Raw genomic sequence first — 20,610 nt, forward strand, 5'->3', positions numbered from 1 at the left:
CCCAACAGAGAAAATCAAAGTTCAATTCCAATTACTGCCACCAGCTCAGAATCTCTGGGAAATAAGCAAACCTCTACATTAGATCCTTTTTTTTTTTTTTAATAATTTTATTTATTTATTTTTTCCCCCAAAGCCCCAGTAGATAGTTGTAGGCCGTAGCTGCACATCCTTCCAGTCGCTGTACGTGGGACGCGGCCTCAGCATGGCCGTAGAAGTGGCACGTCGGTGCGCGCCCGGGATCCCAACCTGGGCCGCCAGCAGGGGAACGCTGCGCACTTAACCGCTAAGCCACGGGGCCGGCCTTACATTAGATCTTAACATGGTTCTTTGAAGTCCATCAACCTATAAAATAATAGACAGATTATCTTTCCTGCTCTCAGCCTTCTTCCCCATACAAAATACTCATATAAAGTGGTGGAAAAGAAACAGAAAAATTCCAATAGAAACTTCCACTAGTTTCTATTGAGTGTTGTTGACTACTGAAGGCTCTGTAGGCAGTAACGATTACAAAATCCTGCTGAGCAGAGATTAAGAGACACCTAAGCAACAGCATTGAAATAGTTTTTTAGTCAGTGCATTTGGCAACCTCGATTCTCTTTTCTGGAAGTTACGCCAGACTTACTGGAAGGTTCTTCCTTATCCTAATGGATGAATGGCCTTATCCATGACCATATCTGACTTAAGTAAAGTAGAGCATGCCCTCACTGGGGACTTCGGAATTTTTGCATCATGCTTACTGCCAGTGCATGTTTAGGGACATGAGGATTGTTCTGGAGATCATATATGGTAGCAAAGTCTAATGAGAGGATGTGAGGGAATCTTTGAGCAATATTCATTATCTCTTGCTATTGGAATACAGGAACAATTGACTTCCCTCATCTTGTTAAGCCCCAAATTTCTGAACCCTCTCTTATTTTGAATTATAGAACTAACACAGATCAGGCAGAGATAATTTCCCTTAGCAAAGTTCTATTCATTTTTGTTTCCTCTGGAAAAATGGCTCATTCTTGTTTGAGCTCATATCTTTTGTAAATTTTTCTAAAAGCAGCAAGGATTGCTAACAGTTGCTCCTGGTCCAGCTTTTTCCTGTAGTGCCAAAGTATACACTGGCCTACAGCCTGCCATCCAAGTTCTCACTGGCAATGGCATAACAAGGGTCATCAGCTTTCTACTCTACAGTATCTTTTTCCTTGCACTCTCCACCCTCCCACTAAGCTAATGCCTCATGTTTTGAGATTTTAATGGCCATTCTACACTTCTACATACTGATATCTATATTCAACTAAATTGTTGTAGCAGGGAGATTCAAAATTCACTGGCTCAAACAAGATAAAAAGTTTTTTGTTTTTTTTTCCTCATACCCATCCCTGAGGTAGGCAGTGGTTTAGAGTAAGTCTGCTCCAATGTGATCATTTAGAGGCAGAAGTTCCTGCCATGTTGCCATCCATGATTTCCTAAGATGTTGTCTTTATTTGCAGGTAGATGCTAGATCATCACTTTAAATGCATTCTACAAACTGAAGAGAATGTGACAGTGCACAAACCCAAGATGAGGAGCTTGTTCTTAAATTAGCAATGACCTCAAAGTTGTCACCGTCACTTCTGTGCACATGCCATGTTTCCTGACTTAGTCACAAGGGCACATCTAGCTGCAAGGGTGGCTGGGGAGAGTATTCACTGACTGTGGAGCCATTTGTCCATGTAAGATATTTTCCTGTGGAAGAAATGAGAAGTAATATTTGGATAAGCAAAGGTATGGACTCTGGCAGAGTCCGTTATGATTATTATCCATTATTTTTCCATTATTTTGCATTATCCGTTATTTAAAAAATGTCTTATGTGTTCTATTTTCCCTTTTTAGAGTTCTGAAAGTTAATATTTCCTCTTAGTGTGTATGTATCATTTATGACAGTCGATAACTGCAGTTTCTTTGTCATGGTCTCTCTCACTACTGTACTTTCTCCCTCTCTTATCTTCACCAATTAAAGTTAAAACTGAAATCAAGTGAGAAACATAGTGATGCCACTAGATAGCGTTTGGTGCTGCTGGTGTCATACAGCACACTTTGGGAAACATAATCAGGCTTACTCGCGGAAAGATCATTGATTGTGATGAAAGCAGGGAGAAGCTGCTGCCAATGCTCTCATTTTTCTCTTCATCTCTATAAATGAGAATGCTGCCTGTTAAATCATATTCTCACAAGCACGTCTTGATCATCTAGGGAATCAGTGTAACAACTCTCAGGAATTTGCCACACAATCTGAGGGTTCTCAACTGGGTTTCATCATTCCTATTAAGATAAGTATATGAAAGAATACGTAAACATTCAGCCACCAGCCAATGGCCTTAAACTTCTATAATCTCAAGTCATTAGAAAGGTGAGGAGAAGAGTATATTACCATATATTTTTTCTAGATATTTTGTGTATAAATATCCTGGACAATGAAGGCTGGACTAGGTAATCTTTTTTTTTTTTCCTCCAGCTACTTGACACTAAAATTGAATTAGTGCAATATCAATTGCCTCCCAGAAAGATAAAGATGGCCAAACTTCTGTCCGTCTCTCTTATCATCTCCAATATATAGACTTTTATTTTCTTTTTTGCTTCTCTTTCCTTACTATCATGACATTTCAAGTATTTAATTTAATGAGACCTAGGGGATTGCCTTGAGTGTTGGAGATAATCACATGATTTTGGGCCTTTCTGTCTTTCTTACCAACCTAACTCTTTGTCATTTATCACCCACCCTTAGCCCTTATACAATTTGGTATTTGATATTAAGCCATTTTCTTGCCACACTTTTATATACTTCAAAGGAATTAGTAATCTAGATATATATAAATTTATAAATGAAAATTCATGCAGAGGACTATAAATGAAGGAGCTCATTTGAGGTAAAAACATAATGTATCATAAATATTTACAGATCTCTAAGTAAGATAAAAATATGCATTAATTATCCAAATACTGAACTAAACTAAAATATTTTCCACTTTTTGTATAGTATTTTAAAAAATTATGACTTGGTTACATTAAGCTACTCATGTAAATGGTGTCTAATCTTCCTATGAGTTATTCACTTTTTTATTCCATAAATATTTATCAAGCAGCTATCATGTGTCAAGCATTGTTCTAGAACAGTCAGCTGGAACAATGAGAGCAAGTGAACAGAGGAAAGACCAAGTTCTATGCCAGGGAGCTTCTACATTCTAGAAGCTGGAAACAGCTAATAAGTAAATAAACAGAAGTGTATTTGTGTGTTTGGTTATATAATGTGTACAGTGGTGATTGATAAACACTGAGATGAACAAAGCAAGGTAAGGATGAACGAATGTTAGTTTAGTAGATTAGTGAGAAAAACCTGTCGTAAGTGACATTTGAGTGAGTTCTGAAAGAATGAGAGAATAAATTGGGTATTTAGGAGAAGCATGTTCCAGGTAGTAGGAATAGCAGATGAAAAGCCCTGAGACAGTAATGTGTTTGTCGTGTGCAGGGAACAGCTAGGAGGCCAGTGTGCCCTGAGCAGAGTGAGCAAAGGAGACAGTGGTAGAGGGTGAGGTCTAAGAAATACTAGGGAGCCATATTGTGTGGGCAAAATAAGAATGTTTGATTTTTTTTCTAGAGGATATGGGAAGCTATTGATGGATTTTAAATAGAGAATTAATATGATCTAACTTACTTCTATAAGAATTACTTTGACTACTATGTGGAAAATAGAAACAGGAAGCAGGGCACAGAGCCCAGTTAGAAGGATGTTGTATTCCTTTAAGTGAGAGATGGTGAGAACTTTAACCACAGTCACAGCTGTGGAGATGTTTAGGAATGTTCAAATTCTGGATATATTTTTCACGTAGAAGTGAAAGAATTTGCTGTTGGATTAAACATTAGATGTGAGAGAAAGGAGAGGACTCCCTGGTTTTTGGCATTAGTAACACTAATTAAGGTGTCATTTATAAAGATGTGAAGAATTCAAAAGGAACAGGTCTGAGTTGGAAAGAAAATCAAATTTTTATGTTTGAATATGTTAAGTTTGACATACAAATGGAAATGTACAGTAGGCAAGTGGATAGATGAGACGAGAGTAGAGGGGAGGCGCCAGGGCTGGGCGTATAATTTGGAAGTCATCAGAGTAGAGATGGTATTAAAGCCATGACATCAGATGAGATTGCCTAGGAGTGAGTATGAATAGTAAAGAGAAAAATTCTGATAACTGGGCCCCAGTGGTCTTAGGATTAAGTGGCTGGAAAAATAAGGAGGTACCAGTAAAGAAGAATGAGGAAATAAAGTGAGCTAAGGAAATCCAAGAGAGGACATCTTAGAAGCAAGGGAAGTGTTTGAAGGAGCAGGAAATGATCAGCTATGTTAAACGATGCTAACATAAAATGAGAACCAAGTCTTGACCGTTGGATTTGAAAAATGTCAAGATATTGACAAGAGCTGTTTCAGTGGAGACAACAGCCTGATTGGAATGTCTTCAAAAGCGTATGGAAGGAGAGGCAATAGAAAGAGTGAACAGTCCCCTCCTTCCAAGAAATGTTGCTGTAAAGGGGCAGAGAAAGGGATAATCAGTCGCTAGAAGGAGATATGGGGGTGAGGGAGGGCTTTTTGAGGGTGGGAGATAGGTAAGATGCTTAGTTGCTGATAGGAATGTAGCCTTAAAGGGGGAAACTTGCTGTAGGACAAAGTGAGGACAACTGTAGTGGGGGGAGACTTTAAGTTAGTAGAGTAAGAAATGGAGGAAGAACACGTTTTTGTCAGTTATTGAAATGTGGAAGCATCTAGCAAAATATTAAGTGAAAAAAATAGCTTATATATTTGAGAAGTGCATGGACATACTGTGGAAGGGCTAGAGGAAAGCATAAATATAACTTCAGTGTTTGGAAGTGAGGATGAAATTGATGCATATTTCTTAAGGTAGCAGCATTAAAAGCCATACACGATTGACCAGATTGTCATCTTCTATAGCACTTTTTCTTGGAAATAGACCTTTTATAACACTCTTCTTGACAAATTTTGAAGTATTATACGTGTGTTTTAGGGGAAATTTGATTTATAAAATTGGAGGATAGAGATAAAGAAGTACTCTCATGAGGTGGCATGAGAAAATCATAGCACTCCTTGTCAATAACCTGTATTTTTCTTACTGAATAATTCTTTAGGATTGTGTTTTATGCCTAGAAGTTCTTGGGATATTACCTTAGCACACATTTTGCTTTCAAATTCCGTGTGAGTTTCTGGGTTGATTCCTCCTGATTACAGTAACATTGATTGCTGTCTAAATCTGTTGCAGCGTGCCTGAGTACTATGACTATGGTCATGGAGTAAGTGAGGATGCCTATGACAGCTACGGTAAGACCTTTTCTTTACTAAAACTGTGAAATCAGAACATCCATCAGTTACTGACAACTCAGAAATTACTTCTATCTTTCTCCCCCCAGTTTCTACAGAAGTCCTGACTAAATTGATTTATGTAATTCCAGGGTGAGATTTGATGTGCAAAGCCAGTGCCAGAAAATTGGACAGATCAATTTTAATCAAAATTTCAAAAGCAATTAATCACAATCATAGATCATTTTTAACAGCAACAGTGAGCATTCTGAAGAGTGTCTTATATGTTTCACTGTGTCCATTGTCTGATTCATTGGTTTGACAACAAGGCTGTGTCTTTCCAGCTGTCACAAAAATCATCAGAGTAATATACAGTTAAAATATTTTAAAACATCTAAGGGCAGGTATTGTAGCTTTCAAGTTATTTTTTACGTGTACATAGTTCTTAAAAGTGCCAAATAATGCTTGGCTCATAAGAATTAATAGTCAATAAGCTTGTCAGTCTATAAAATTAATTAATATCAAAAATACCTTGTTTAATTAAAATTCCACTTAAAATTAATTGTAATTCAGTTCAGTAAGATATATTGAGTGCCTATGATATATCAATATAGTACATCACTTTTGATAGCTTCTGGTTCCTTAAAATACATATGCAGTGTCACCATTGACCATCCTGAAAAATAACATTCATTTAAGTGTTTCCGGTTCTGGGTTTCTATCAAAATAATACCGAAGCCACTCTGTTCCTCTTTAAGGGGAGCAGTAAAGGAGGCGATGCCCGTTGCCTGTGTTTGGGGCTCCCCATGATGAAGGTGTAGCGCTTCATCAGGATGGAGAAGGAGGGTGCAGCAGTCAGGAGGAAAGGAGGAAGTACACCCTCCTTGGAACCACAGTCACCAAATCGACTCCCTTCTCCCGGTGGAACGTCACGAGGCTGAGCTCAGAAGTGGGAGTAGAAAAGTAACCAACGCCACAACGATTCCCATTCATAAGCTGATGACTTACATATATTTTCTCAAGTATTTCTTTATAATAAGTTGAAATACTAAGTATTTTTATCTCCTTTTAAGAACGAGGAAACTGAACAACAGAGGTTAAGTCAGTGTAAGAGTACAGCTGTGAAGCTCGCCTTCTGTCTTCACGTTCTCTTCAGTGGTTGGAATGCTGTTAATCGCTAGGACCACACGCGGAGTACCCATTATGGCTCAGTACTAAGCAATTGATAAAGAGGATTAGAGATTTTGGAAATAATCCTCATTAGACATTGTATGTGTATCTGTAGAATCTGATCGCCATCAGAATCCTGCAGGGTACACACTCATACTGTTATCGTGTTTTACAGACGAGGGACTAAGGTTTAGAGCATGAAGTACCCTGCCTCAGTTAGACAGTTAGCAAACGACAGAGCAAGAATGTGAATTCAGAGGAGTCTGATTTTGCTGTTGTTGGGAGTGGGGGCAGTGTCCAGTGGGCCCTGAGAGAAACAGGATCTGATACTTTAAACTTGAGTTTGTTTTAAAGGAAGGATGTTCAGCTTAGTGAGACTTCTCTGAACCCTGCCAGCTACTGTCCCACTAATCCACGGGGAGGAAGGTCTTCTATAGTATTTTACAGGAAAAAAAAATAAAGAATTAATCCAAAATGAGCACTAGGCTCACTCTCTCCCAGATTCCACCTTCTCCAGCATCAATCAAATTGACCTAATCTTTTGCTCCTGTGAGAGATAGAAATATTCCCCAAAATAACTTCAACATATTTTCAGAAATTATTTCACAGAAATAATAGGTGATGGAGAAGTTTGCACAGGTCTGGTTCAGTTGGTGAGCTGCCACAGAAAGTACAGCTTTAAATTTTGTTCTTTATATATTTTTCCCTCATTGGAAGGAGGGGGTCAAGGGCATCGTGCGGTATTTAATAAGAACGATAGCATCCAAAACCCAGGCCTTCTCCAGAGCTGCATCACTGGGCCAGCCAGGCTGAGCTGAGAGAATGCCTAGCATCCCAGAGCATCCACACCTAACACTGCAGCTTCCTTTGAGTTCAGCACAGCAATAAGTAATACCTCCATTGTTCCAAGCCCATTCTTAACCAAATAGGAATCAAGCCACATGCTTTGTATGATTAGTTACTGAGGATGATAGATGAATAAGACACAATCTGGGCCTTTCTTTAATTCATTCAACTCTAGTTGAATGCACTTTAGTTGAATTCAATTTTAGTTTAGTACACATAAGTACTGCCAGGCTCTTAAGAATATGATGGTATACAAAATAGACATTGTCCCTTCTTGGTTTCTACTGTCTACTGTTGCGAAACGTATGGCTACATATAAACAAACTGTACCAGATTATAAACCATGTGATGCAATTGTTCTATAGAAGGTCAGAGAACATTACTCATGTAACAAATATTTATTTAATGGCTAACACTGTAAGCTATTGTTCTCAGTCCTGGAGATATTGCAGGAAACAATCTCTTGAAGCTTACATTCTAATGAGAAGCCATATTATTATTCATAAATCCCTTTTTAAAAAGTTGAATTTACATTCAGAAAATACAGTCATTATTTTTTACACTTGGCACATCAAATTGAGAAAAGAGCTTTACTTTACAGAATTACTTGCACTGAAATCAGTGGCAGGGATGAATTTGATGATGTTTGACTGGGTAGTTGGTAATAAAAGATGAGATTTCTATTTCTCAATTCTTTACATTTTAAAATATTAAAACCATGTAAGGCAATAGGGAAAAGTGTGTGAATACAAACTATTGCTTCTCAGGCCTTCCAGTGGAGATTCAGGAGCCATGGTCAGGAGAGCTGGGCTCACCTCTGTCACGTGTGGGTCTTACTTGTTCCTTCTTGGTTGGTTGGTTCTTCTACTGCAACAATGTCTAGAGACAAGCAACCCTTTTACTTTGGAAGCTACACCTGACCATAAGCACTAGATTTCGTTTTGGGTCAAATTACAATTTACCGACAAGCAATTCTCTGCACATAGAAAGAAGCTGATAAATTCTTTCTAGTAAATAATGAGGAAAATGCATAAAGGGATTTGACAGGATGGAGTAAGAAAGATATTAGGCAGGAATTTTTACTTACTTTTCTTTACCTATTTTATTAACTAAAATGTCAGCCAAATTGGCCATATGTTGAAAGATTAGATACATATATGCATGAAAATAGACTGCTCTTTAGGGCCGTGATCATTTCTTTGGCCACTAGAATCTGTTGCCATTTTCTGATATTATTGAGCAAGCATTGGTTCAAGAACACACTTCACATTCCAGGTGTTTTTACTCTTTGTTTGAAAATGTTGCAGTCAGATCTCTGTGCATTCTAATTTGGGAAGTGCTTCTTGATTTTCATGTCAGAAGGATAATTATTCAGGAAAGAATTTATTTACTTATTTTGTTGGGGTCAGGAGATGATATTCCAAGGGCTGAGGCAAAGAAATCTAACCACTGAGTTGCAACCTTTTGTCATGGTGCAGATCTCCTAGAAAACAAGGTGTGGAGGAGTTCAGGAAGGAGGCTGCTCACAAGCCAGGATTCCAGCAGCCCAGGGCCCTTCCCACTGCCCCATAATCCTCTGGGCTCACTGTGGCCACAGCATAGGGGCTGGAGAACAACTGGACAAAAGCGCCTATGTTTTAAATTATGCACATGTCAAGTTAATTTCTTTTTTAAGAATTCTTTTTTGCCACAGATGTTTAGAAATCTAAGCACATACATAGGTCTGATTAACCTAAGAAATAAGTTATTTTTGTTCTTACTCTAAAAATAATACACATATACTATAGAAAATTTAGGTTAAAAAAAGAAGGAAATTTAAGTCACCCTGAATTACACTACTATATTTATTCATTCTTTACTTTTTATTATATATTTTACCAATTTTTAATCCATCATGATACACGTTTTATTTAAACAGAGAACACAACGTAGACTGCTTTATAAAAATTCCTTTAATTTTCCTATCATAAAATAAAGGTTTTTTTTTTTTCAGTTCTTAATCGTTAGGATTATACCTTAGCAAAATGCAGAATTTAATATATTTTAACATGTGCTATCAGAATTAACCATCAATATGTTCTGTTGAAAGGGGATACTGCTTTTGTATAATCAGGAAATAAAGAAAATACTTGCATGTCAATCCATATGGTCATGAGATTTAAATTTTGAAAATTCTCAGGCCCTCATATCCTATAGACAATAGAAAAAGGAGCAAGTCAAATAACGAGAACTAGTAAGAGCTCAGCATCATAACCTTGAAGCCTAATTAAGTTAATATGCATTATCTGCACTCAGATTTTGGTATCAGGTTATTATGTACAGGGAGCTTTAAGCACAGGCTTCTTGCTGATTGGTTGCTCATCCTCTCGTATCCAAACGGGCAGATGATAAAATTTAAATATGATGTGGAGCAGTGATTTGAGGACCTACTCATGTCAAATAGAGTGATGTTTTTTCATTAATTTTCTATACCACACTTATTAACTAGTATATTAACTAGTATCCATTTATAGCTTATTTTAATGAACTGTGCACCATCTTTTAAATCAATAACATTTATTCCAAAATGTAAATCTTGGATCTCTACTTATTCGTTTACTTCCATTCTGAATTAGTAATTCCTCTCTGTTACATTTTGGTTGTATCATGGGTACACATACTAAATCTCAATGGAAAGTCTGTATTTTTATAAAATAAATAGTCCCAATTCTCAGTTTCCTGGCAACACCCAGACTTGGACAGTCTGTGCGGAGGCTCACAGGCAGTCGCTGCAGACCCCTCCTCTCCTGCTCTGGTTGGCAGAAAGAACGGTGGGGCAAACAGAGGCATTGGGAGGGGAAGAAGGAATATTCTCCAGGATGATCTGGTCCTGCATTCAAAAGACCCCCAGATGGAATCTGTCATTCAAGCTTCTTTCAGTCATGGTTTGAAATAAACCACAAAAAGTAAATGTCCAACCACTCCGTGTGACACCTCATTCTGAATCTTCATACATTGTGTTTTGTGTATCACGAGGTTGAAATTGTATATGTCTCTTTTGGGTACATAATTCATGTTGAAGTAACAAATATGTTGACTTCACAGAAAATCATGTATCCTTTGGGCTTCATCGCAATTAAATTATTCAAGATATTTGCAGAAAATTTATTATTAAATATTAAACTATTTTTCTTGCAGCAATGTAAATATAAAGTTTTAAATATTAAATCTTTTAAATCAATATCAGTACTAAAATACAATATAATTATATTGTTTATCACAGTATTTAATCTTTAATGTATTAACATTTATTATTCAATTGATGTTAAATTAATTATAAAATTAGTATTTACATATTAAATTTATGATGAATTTACTTTTGGAACATGCATATTTGACTTACATGAATTCTAAATCAGTTTCTTCATTTTTAAAACATTTCCTAATTTATCAGAGTCATTATAATTGTTTTGGATAAGTCTGAATAGCTCAGAATTCAATAAGGGTGCATTTTAAATACAGTGCATAGATCAGCTTGGCTAAGCAACACTTCACGTAAGAAACACCCTCCAAATTCTCTCTCAGACTGACAGCTAAGAGTGGATGGCAATATTCTCTTCTGGAGAAAAGAGCTGTTTATTAAAATGTATTTAATGTACAAACCGAAGAGCTAATTATGCATCCATTCTTTAGTGGCATTTTAGATGACAGCTGTGTGGAAGAAAGGAGGCTAATATTAATACACTGTCTTGAAATGAATGAAAGCAAAAGAATTTTTGTGCCATATTCTAGGGCATTTCAGTGCCTCACTTTAAGTCAGTTCCAGAACAGAACATATTCATTTTGTGTTGAGGAGCTGGAATGATTATCATCCCAGTGTGAAAATAAGCCCTGCATTGATTAATCTGAGAAAACAGCAAAGGAAAATGAAGCTAACGGCAATCATGCCACCATGTGATTCAAGAACAAAGACTGTCCATCTGTAATAGTAAATAGAAATAGAAATTTGAGGAAATTGATTTTACAAATGAACATGAGTTTTCTTAATATGGGCAAGAATTTGTCCGTCAATTTAAAAACTAAGGTACACAAACAATTTATTTTTCCTAGGATTTATTAACAATGAAGTTGTTACATGATAGGCCATTGAGAAAAATATCACTGATTTATTCAATGTAACTTTTAATATAGATTTTTAAACTTTATTTTATTTTATTTTGAGGAATATTGGCCCTGAGCTAACATCTGTTGCCAACCTTCCTCTTTTTTCCTCCCCAAAGCCCTAGTAGATAGTTGTATGTCATAGTTGACCTTCTAGTTGCTCTATGTGGGACGCTGCCTCAGCATGGTTTGATGAGCTGTGCATAGGTCCGTGCCCAGGATCCGAACCCGTGAACCCTGGGCTGCTGAAGCAGAGCATATGAACTTAACCACTATGCCACCAGGCCAGCTCTTAAACTCTATTTTTAACTGAAAGAAAGACTAATCATTCTAAAGGATTTTAAAATTCGTTTGTAAAATTAACTAGTAGCTAATTTTCTGTTCCCTGCTATTTCAGATGTTGCAATGATATGGATAGCTAATCCAACTAGTCTTGATAAATGCAGATTATGTTGCCAAGCGAAAAGAGCAATGGGTCACTACTCCATCACGTGCATTGCTAATCTTAACTTAGATGTATTTATAATTTCAATTTCATTTTGAATTATGCCCTCCTGAATTCAACAGTTTTAGGCAAAACTGGAACCTGCTTTTCAATATTTAGATCAGAGATTCTTAACCTTAATTACACATTTTAGAATCACCTCATGAATTTTGAAAAAATACCAATGTCCAGTTACCACCCAGATCACCTCTATCACAATCTTTGCAGATGAGAACTGGGCATCAGTTTAAAAGCTTCCTGGGTGGTCCTATTGGAAGCTAAGGTTGAGAATAAGTTTAAGATACATATGTACGTGGGAGCACGATGAAAAGTCACCTATGATCTTAATATGAATGGTCAAAACCGTGCCAGGCATTTGCATTCTTGAGGGTAACACACAGGTTATGTGCAGGCCACTTTTATAACACTGGGTATTTTATAAGCAAACATTGTGTTATGGAACCTGGCATTTTAAATTCACTTTAAAGAAAAAACTATAAGTTTAAGTAATGGAGAATAAAATTTAGTCCCTTTTTGAACAATTCTGTGTTGAATAGTTAAATCTCAAATTTGACTTTACCTAAAAGCTTTACCCAACAGATATGGAGTCCACAAAATTACAGTCCACATGCATCTAACAACTCTCTTGTTGAGACAGTAAAATGAGCCACAGGAAAGGTTTTTATCACTTTCTTTTCTGCTGAGTTAAAGATGCAATCATTTTAACTGAGGGGGAGGGGAAAATTGAGCATTTTATTGTCATAATCGTGGGGTAAAGAGATCGTGTACAAAAAAGTGTATTCAATATGATATTGATTTATATTTAGAATGTATAAAAATGAACTATTTTTAACACACAAAGTACAGAATATCAAAGATGAAGCTGAGAAAACATTTTCTTGCCCACGTGGAACTACACCAGCTAAGAAAATATATATCCAGGAGACACGCTCTCTTAGGGGATCTTTACAGTACTTCCAGAATTTAGGGAGATTTTTATGTTTATTAAAAGAGCTCATGGGTTAAAAAATATAGACTAAGATATATTGTTCTGAAATAAATGTGCTACACTTCATTTATCAAATATGTCATAATTTATTGAAGACTCAATGGGAACTGATATATATGGAGTGCTGAAAAACTATGCAAGATGAAAATGTAATTATAATTATTGATGACTTATAATCAATGTCTCTTTGTATTGAACAAATTACTTAGCCATATTGGTACTTTGTCAAACCTTTAGCTCGGTTGGTAAGATGTGCCAGGAAAAACAAAAAGAACTAGAGTAGTTAGCTCAGTCCCTCTGGAGCCTGGCGATTGTGCAGGAAGATCTCAGGAGAAAGCCCTTCATGCTCAGGGGAGTACAGCAGCAGGGAGCCTTTTGGTATTTGGAAATTCTAGCAGGGATAGGTCCAGTCATGGGAAAAGAGCTAAGATTCAGGCTGCTGAGAAGACTGGGGACAGCCAACAAAGAGACTGAAGTGGGTGCCCAGAGTCAGGCCAAACTTCGCAAGTTAAGGGCACAGTTCTCCACAAAACTGCCCTCCCTTCACACACCAGTCACCAGTTGGGAGACCCCAGGCCACCATTACCTGACCAGCTGGCTACAAATTAGCCCCTCAGATTTGATAGTTTGCCAGAATGACTCACAGAACTAAGGAAAGTGCTATACAGTTTTATTATAGCAAAAGGATAGAAATCAGTACCAGGCAGAGAGAGGCACATAGGGCAAGGGCTGGGAGAGTCCCAAACCTGAAGCCTTTGAAATCTTCAGGGCCGCATTATCCTCCTGGCACACTATGTATAACAACACGGAAAGTGTTGCCAACCAGGGAAGCTCATGCAAACTCAGTATCCAGAGTTTTTATCATGGTTTCACTATGTAGGCATGATTGATTGGATCATCTCAATCTCCAGCCTCCTCCCCTCCCCAAGTGGGACTGATATCACTGGGCAAACCCAAACCCTCTCATCTCCTGATTGGTCTTTCTGGCCCCATCCTGAGTCATCTCATTAGCATAAGCTCTCAGGTGTGGTCAGAGGGGCCCTCCATGAATAACAAAGACAGTCCAATCATTCCAGGAACTCCAGGGTTTAGAGGTAAGCCAATCAAACAACTACAAATTCAGTTTCTTCATCTATGAAGCTGTGCCACCAAACCTACCTTCTTCACTGAATTAAAGACGTTAGTGGAATTCTTTGAGAAGAGAATTATAAAATATTATTTTATATCACCATTCTTATTCTTTCTTCCAGTATTTCTCATAACATCCTTATGTACATTTCAAAAAAAAAAAAGTCTATGGCTGAACTCTACAGGCTTTTGATTGATTCAGGATTTTATGTGACAATAATGGAAGTATTTTTAAACTCAAATCAGATGAGCTTCCACATTATGTCCAGTTATCATTCATCATTTTTTTTCTGTACCTTCCATTTTGGAAATCCTTTCTTCAGCTGGCTTCTTTGTCTTCTTTTTACTTAGATGAAATCTTAACTCCAAAGTAAGAAGATACTTATTTAAAAGTTTTAAAAATACTTATTTAAAAATATTGAGAACCACTGTCCGGTATTATTCTACAGTGGCCAGCTACTGTACAGTAGAGACAAGAATAAAATACGTTTAAATTCTAACTACATATGTAATTTCTCAATCATTCATGTATGGTAATTAGATATGAAATGGTACAAATAGAGCCAATTTATTATTAAATATGATAATGTGTAAAATGTGTAGGGTAGGGGCTAAAGCAGAGTAGACAATTTAAAAATGGCACCGGCACCAAGGGGGAGGGGTCTTGTACTAATCACAACATATTTGAATAACAGAGATTCTTCCCAACATTCCAGATCATGGTGGTCTCACCTGGGAACGTAGAAGCTTGTACATATCGCCCATTGCAAGCTAAACTACTTGGAATAATATTCTTGGTGCAGCCTGGAGTTTCTTGGGCTTTTTGTTTTACCGTCCGGAGCTCACAGTCAGAAAGAGCAGTAATTCAAGCAACTGAAGCACAGGCACAGAAGACGAAACTGTGAAACCACGCTGTGGTCTGGAAATTAGGTTCACACGTGGAGAAATGTGGGGGTATTAAACAACAGTAAAGATAAAAATGGATAAAATTTAAGAAAAGTGGCCCTAGGATTTCCATACCTAGACAGAAAAAAAAGAAAGTAGAAGAGGATTTAATTCTCAGGTTATAAATAAAACCCAGCCATGGCCTCAGACCCCATTCCGTGGAGCTGAGTTACAGTGATGGGAATATCAAGTTCTGCCTAGGTGGACCACAGACGTATTTCAGAATTTTACTCTCAAAAGTTTGTAGAATTTTCTTCATTATAGATTATTTATGTATTTATCAACTGTCTTCCTGAATTTACCCATTAATATTTTCAGTATGTACCACATATCAAACATCCACATTTGTTGTTTATGTCAAGTTTGGACTTAGGAGTTAGTTGTTATATGTGTTCCATGGTCCAGGTGGCCAATTAGAAACACCTACTTTCAAAAACCACGTAGGGACTTCACCTAAGAACTTCTTCAAAGACCAAAATGGATCTCACTGCTTTTGAGGAAAATTTTACTCTTTAGGACAAGTTCCTCAGTAGCCAAGAGAGGCTCTTCAAAAGTCCCAGAGGACCCAGATCATTTCTGATTTGTGGGATCGCTGCCAGAAATCATCATTATCATTCTCAAAAATGAATCAAAATAAGTGATCAAAAAAGCTAATCCATGAAAACATGCCAATTATTAAGGAAAATGCAAGCTTCTGCTCAGTATTAAGCAAAATGAATCATTCATTTGCCAAAATTTAACAAATATCTAAAATTTTGGTCTTTTGCACTTGAAACAAACTGGTTTGTTCTGGTTCCTTCCTCTAATTGGCTCTGAGTCTATTTCCATGCAAAGATAAGATAACTTTCCTTTTGAGAAACAGATTTTAAAATCTTGCTTTTACCAACAACACACCTTGTAGTTCAAGACCCAAGAAATTTTTTTTAATGAATACCATAGAATACACATACTTTAGATGATCACCAGGTCATCAACTCCAAACTGTCTAAAGCGAAGTCAGGGGTCAGATCATGTTAGGCGTTGCATGGAATTCCTTGCTAAGGAATTTGGACTTGATCTTGAGTTTACTAAAGAGTAATTGAACAACAATCAGTCGTACTTGGAAAAGTCCCTCTGGCTAGAAGGTAGAGAGAAGTTGAGAGTGAATACACACACACAGACAGTAGGGAATAGAAATATATACACACAGATGTATAATATAACATATGTACGTTATAACATGGAAATATATATATATTTAAAATCATGAAAAGATACAAAAGATAACTAGGTAACTGAATACTCTGGACAAATATGATAATGGCTTGCAGTGGAATAGGATTAGTGGTGATGGAAAGAAATGGATAGGTTAAATACGTGTGAAGGAAGAAAAAACAAAGCTTGGTGATTGCTTGGATTGATTGGACAAAGCTGAGAGGAGATCATGAAGATGCCAAGGGTTTGGGTGGGTAATTAGGCAGGCTGTATGGAGTAGTGTCATTCACTGAAATAGGAAACTTGGAAAGAATATTAAGTAGTATGGAGAAAAAGGTGAGTTTAGTTTCAGAAAAAGTTGGCTGTGAGACACCTGAGGAGATGTCCCACAGGCAGTTAGAGATGCACGTCAAAAGCTTAGAATGATTTGTGGCAATTAAAATGTGTCATCAGTATGTAGATAAAGGGACTTGCCGAAGCGGTCTTTCAACAAGAAAGAGGCAGAACCAGGATTCATATGCAGGCCTGCCTACAAGACTCCTGGGACTCTCATTCAAAGTGAAGGGATCCATCTAAGGGAAGCCTGTGGCTTCTTTCGTGGGTGCAAAATGAAGATGTAAAATATTTAAATGTAATCAATTTATTCAATAAATAATTACTGAGCGCCTGCCATGCGCATCCTGAGAGTCTAGAGTTGAGAAGAGAGTGCTTAGAAAGGCCAGTCCCTTCTTACTCTCTAAATGGATTATCCCATGTTACTTTTTTGTAACAGGGAATATCTAATTAAAAATTGGAAAGAGTGATAAAAGCTGTTAATGCTTCCCGGAACCTGCATGAATTTCCTGAGATCATAACTGATGGTAAAGTGAAAGTTAACTCTTCTCTGAACATAACTCACTATCTTCATCTGTGAAAAGAGAGGCTTGGTCATCCACATTTCTCCTTCAGTATTATTCCATTTTACCCTCTGCATCTTAAAACAATAAACTCTGCAGTTACAAATAGTGGCAGTACAAATTGTATGGATGAAATGGTTGAGCCATTCAGTCCCAAAATCCCATTAATATTTTAAAATGCTCAGAGCAGAGCAGATAACCCTGCTTTCCACTTTGGCTGAGTGAACACACCTAGATTTGCACCTTAACAAACTCAGTTCAAGCAGCCTACATTCTTGTTAACAAAATTAAAGCTGCAATCTCACTCATTTGGCTACTTAATTTTTTAATTTGTTTGTTGTTGGAATCGCTAATTATTATGTAACCTGAGGGGAGTAAAATAAATTAAGTCCTATTTTCTAGACAACAAAAGAAAGGGAAAAAGAAGTGGGAGTCAAAATTTCTTTCAGATGAAAGGAGAGATGGAAAGATGCTGAGACAGTTATAGATAAAAATTCCAAGCCTTCCCAACAACTAAACTTTCTGAGCTACAGCTTTCTCATCTTTAAAAAAAGGGGAACATTAGCACCTATCTTGCAGGAAAATTGTGAGTATCTGCTAATAATGTACATAAAATGCCCAGCACAGTCTTTGACTCTTAGAAGGTGTGATGGTAGTGAGTATCTTCATTTTTTTAATAGGATTAGGTGTTTAAAAATTAAAGAAAAATGATGTTATTATTATAGTGAGTTACAACAATAACAACAATACAAATTATCTTTGGGAATAAATAGCCATAAAACAACATGTAAGTATATATTTGAAAGGTGCTTTTAAACAGAATGATATTCCTCTGCAAGATCAGAAATTAAGTGAGACCAATAAACTGAGTGGCTCAGAGCCAGGGTGAATTTAAATCTACCTTGTTGTAATGCTCGTATATGACTGGCAAACCAAAGCCACTAGCAGCTTGAATAACAGAGATTAGTTTAGGTTTCCTACTTCAGTTGTGGTTTTTCCATATCGATTTACAGTGTACCAAAAATGAATAGCATGAGCTGTCTGTTTTTGTTGTAGTCTATTTAAAAAAAAATTTTTTTTAGATTCTTTTTCAGATTTCAGAAATATAAACAGCTAGCCATGTATGTCCAGCAAAGTGTGAACCTAAGAGCCATGCCCTCAATAATCTCTGTGATATCCTATATCCTTTCCAAATTGATCTCTAAAATTAATCTACTCTGAAGGTGCCGTAAGCCTACTTCCAGAAAGATAAACATTAAAAGTTTACTTTCCAGGTTCTTAAATAATGCTGACTTTTCCTAAACGGGTGCCTTGTTCCTACACTTCCCTTTTTCCTCCCAAGAGCCTCCATGTTCACAGTATCTCTGGAACAACCAGAGAACACGGTTTTGCAACCTTAAAAATCATCCAGATTTTTCTTTCCCACTCTGAGTGCTCCCCAAAGTACCTGGTCCCACGGCAGGAATGAGAGCACATTGAGAAATGCATACCACTTAACAGGCCTGATTCTGCTGAAGCAGAGTATTTGAGATGCAGAAGCTTTTGAAGCTCATTAGAGTGACATTCAATGCGCAAGAAGAGTTACCTGGCTCATTTACACCCCTTGATCACAGTAAAGTGTTCCTCAATGATGCTTATTAGCATGTAATGGAGATACACTCTACGGAATTCTGTAAAACTTGACTCAACTGGGTAAAAAATCAGGCTGAGTTTAAAAACCAGAGGTAGAAGAACTTTTAAAGAAATATTGATATATTTCAAATATATGCAACACTATAACCTAATTGCTAACAATGTGTTTTAGAATAAGGATCCTGTTTTTACTTATTTGCATACTTGATTTTAAAATTCTTTTTAAATAATAAATAAATTTATATAATAATAATAATAAATAATAATAATAAATAATAATAAATAAATAAATAAATTTAATAAATAAATAAATAACATCATTTATTTATACGTAGCTTACAAATATTTATGGTGTTCTTACTACATGTCTGCCACTGTAGAAGGTCTCTCCTCTCATAGATCTTAGACTCCAGTTTAAGAAACAAGGCCAGATGATGCAAAATAATTAATATGGGAAAGTCTTTAAAGAAAGTGAGTTTTCTGAAATAGGTTAAACAGTACCTGAATTCTTAGTTACACTGTATGTTTGCTCAGAAAATTACTTCTTTGAGATGATTAAATGTTAGAGCCCAATCCAAGTTCAGTTGAATGATGGAAGTTAGTAGCTCCCTCCTCTAGGCTTTCTCCAGCATTCTCTTCAAATATCAATTATAACTGTTATAATCTATGAAATTTCATGTTAGTTTTGTCCTGTGATCTCCTTAAGACTCCTTAAAGTATCCTCATATGCAAGGCTTAGTACAGTGACTGGCACTTAAGAGATCTTCAGTAAAGACAAATTTACTTAATGAATGCTTTTTTGCCCCCTTCCCTTCTTCTTGCATATACTATGTGGTACATTAAAATCTGAATTGGGAAGCCCCGAAATTGAAGGAATTTGATCAAGTCACTTAAGCTCTGTTTCTCATAACCTCATTTGCTATTTCCAGATCCCCAATTCTGTAAACCATTCCAATAATTTCAACTTGGCAGACAGTTATTTTGCACCTTCTCTGAGGAATAATTTGTTATTTATCTGCTCAATCATAGTCTAGCTAGTGCTTCTCATATGACAATGATCCTGATATTGAGAGCATCTTACTTCCTTTTTCGTTTTCCAAAAGGACAAAGAAAGATTATCTCTAAATTTCATTGTCTTCAATGACTTTTTAAATGACATTCTAAACCACATCATGGGAATAGAAATAATTGGCCAGGACTCCAAAATTTGTACGAAGCCCTAAAATGTTTTAAATCCACCTTGCCTGCTGAATAGTAGAACCCCTAAAAGACAGATACATTTGAAGTCTATTCCCGGGCCTTTATAACTTCAAATTTTAGAGAATTCCCATCATGAAGATCTTGTAAAGATTTGTCTTCCTATGTTTGGGCCTTTTCCACGTGCATGGTTCCATGGTGAACTCAAGTTAGAATCCCTTTGGATTCCTAAGAATCACTTCTATCTCTGATACTTACAGGGAAGAAATCCAAGAGCTTCTGGAGAGCAATAAGGGGATTGGCTGACCATATAAGGCTCAGTGACACACTATATGCTGACAAAGGAAGAACATTCATTGAGTCAGTGCTCTCCAGTCCAGAGCATTAAGAACATGACTTCACTAAGAGAAGCTGGCTTGTATTATCGTATGATAAGTGTAGACGTGTGGATATATATAAACTTTCTGATATTAGGAAAAATATAGACCAAGGAAATTTGGCACAAATAGAAATAATACCTTTCCTGATTTTGATTCATTATTATTACTGAAAACATGAATTAAGTGAAATAAATCCTTGATTTCTTCTGTTAATGGTAAGGAATCTTAGAAAACCTAAAACTCACTTTCACTTGGGTAGGA

At 36.6% G+C, this 20,610-nt stretch overlaps 1 protein-coding gene across 7 annotated transcripts in view; it reads left to right on the forward strand.

Annotated features, from left to right (window-relative positions):
- Positions 1–20,610, forward strand: part of KHDRBS2 (KH RNA binding domain containing, signal transduction associated 2) — a 552,762-nt gene that overhangs the window by 484,375 nt on the left and 47,777 nt on the right. For 6 of the 7 annotated variants that reach the window (XR_009221966.1, XR_009221967.1, XR_009221968.1 and 3 more), the window contains one exon: positions 5,291–5,349. Coding sequence is in view for 4 of the 7 variants with exons in the window: in XM_058554086.1 (XP_058410069.1) it covers positions 5,291–5,349 (59 nt within the window). In the remaining 3 variants the exon portion in view is untranslated. Of the gene's footprint in view, positions 1–5,290; positions 5,350–6,401; positions 9,146–20,610 lie in introns of those variants that run through there. The other variant, XM_058554090.1, reaches the window with a different exon arrangement.

The sequence above is a fragment of the Diceros bicornis genome, chromosome 14 (assembly GCF_020826845.1).
Source record: "Diceros bicornis minor isolate mBicDic1 chromosome 14, mDicBic1.mat.cur, whole genome shotgun sequence".
In the NCBI taxonomy this organism is placed as follows: Eukaryota; Metazoa; Chordata; class Mammalia; order Perissodactyla; family Rhinocerotidae; genus Diceros; species Diceros bicornis.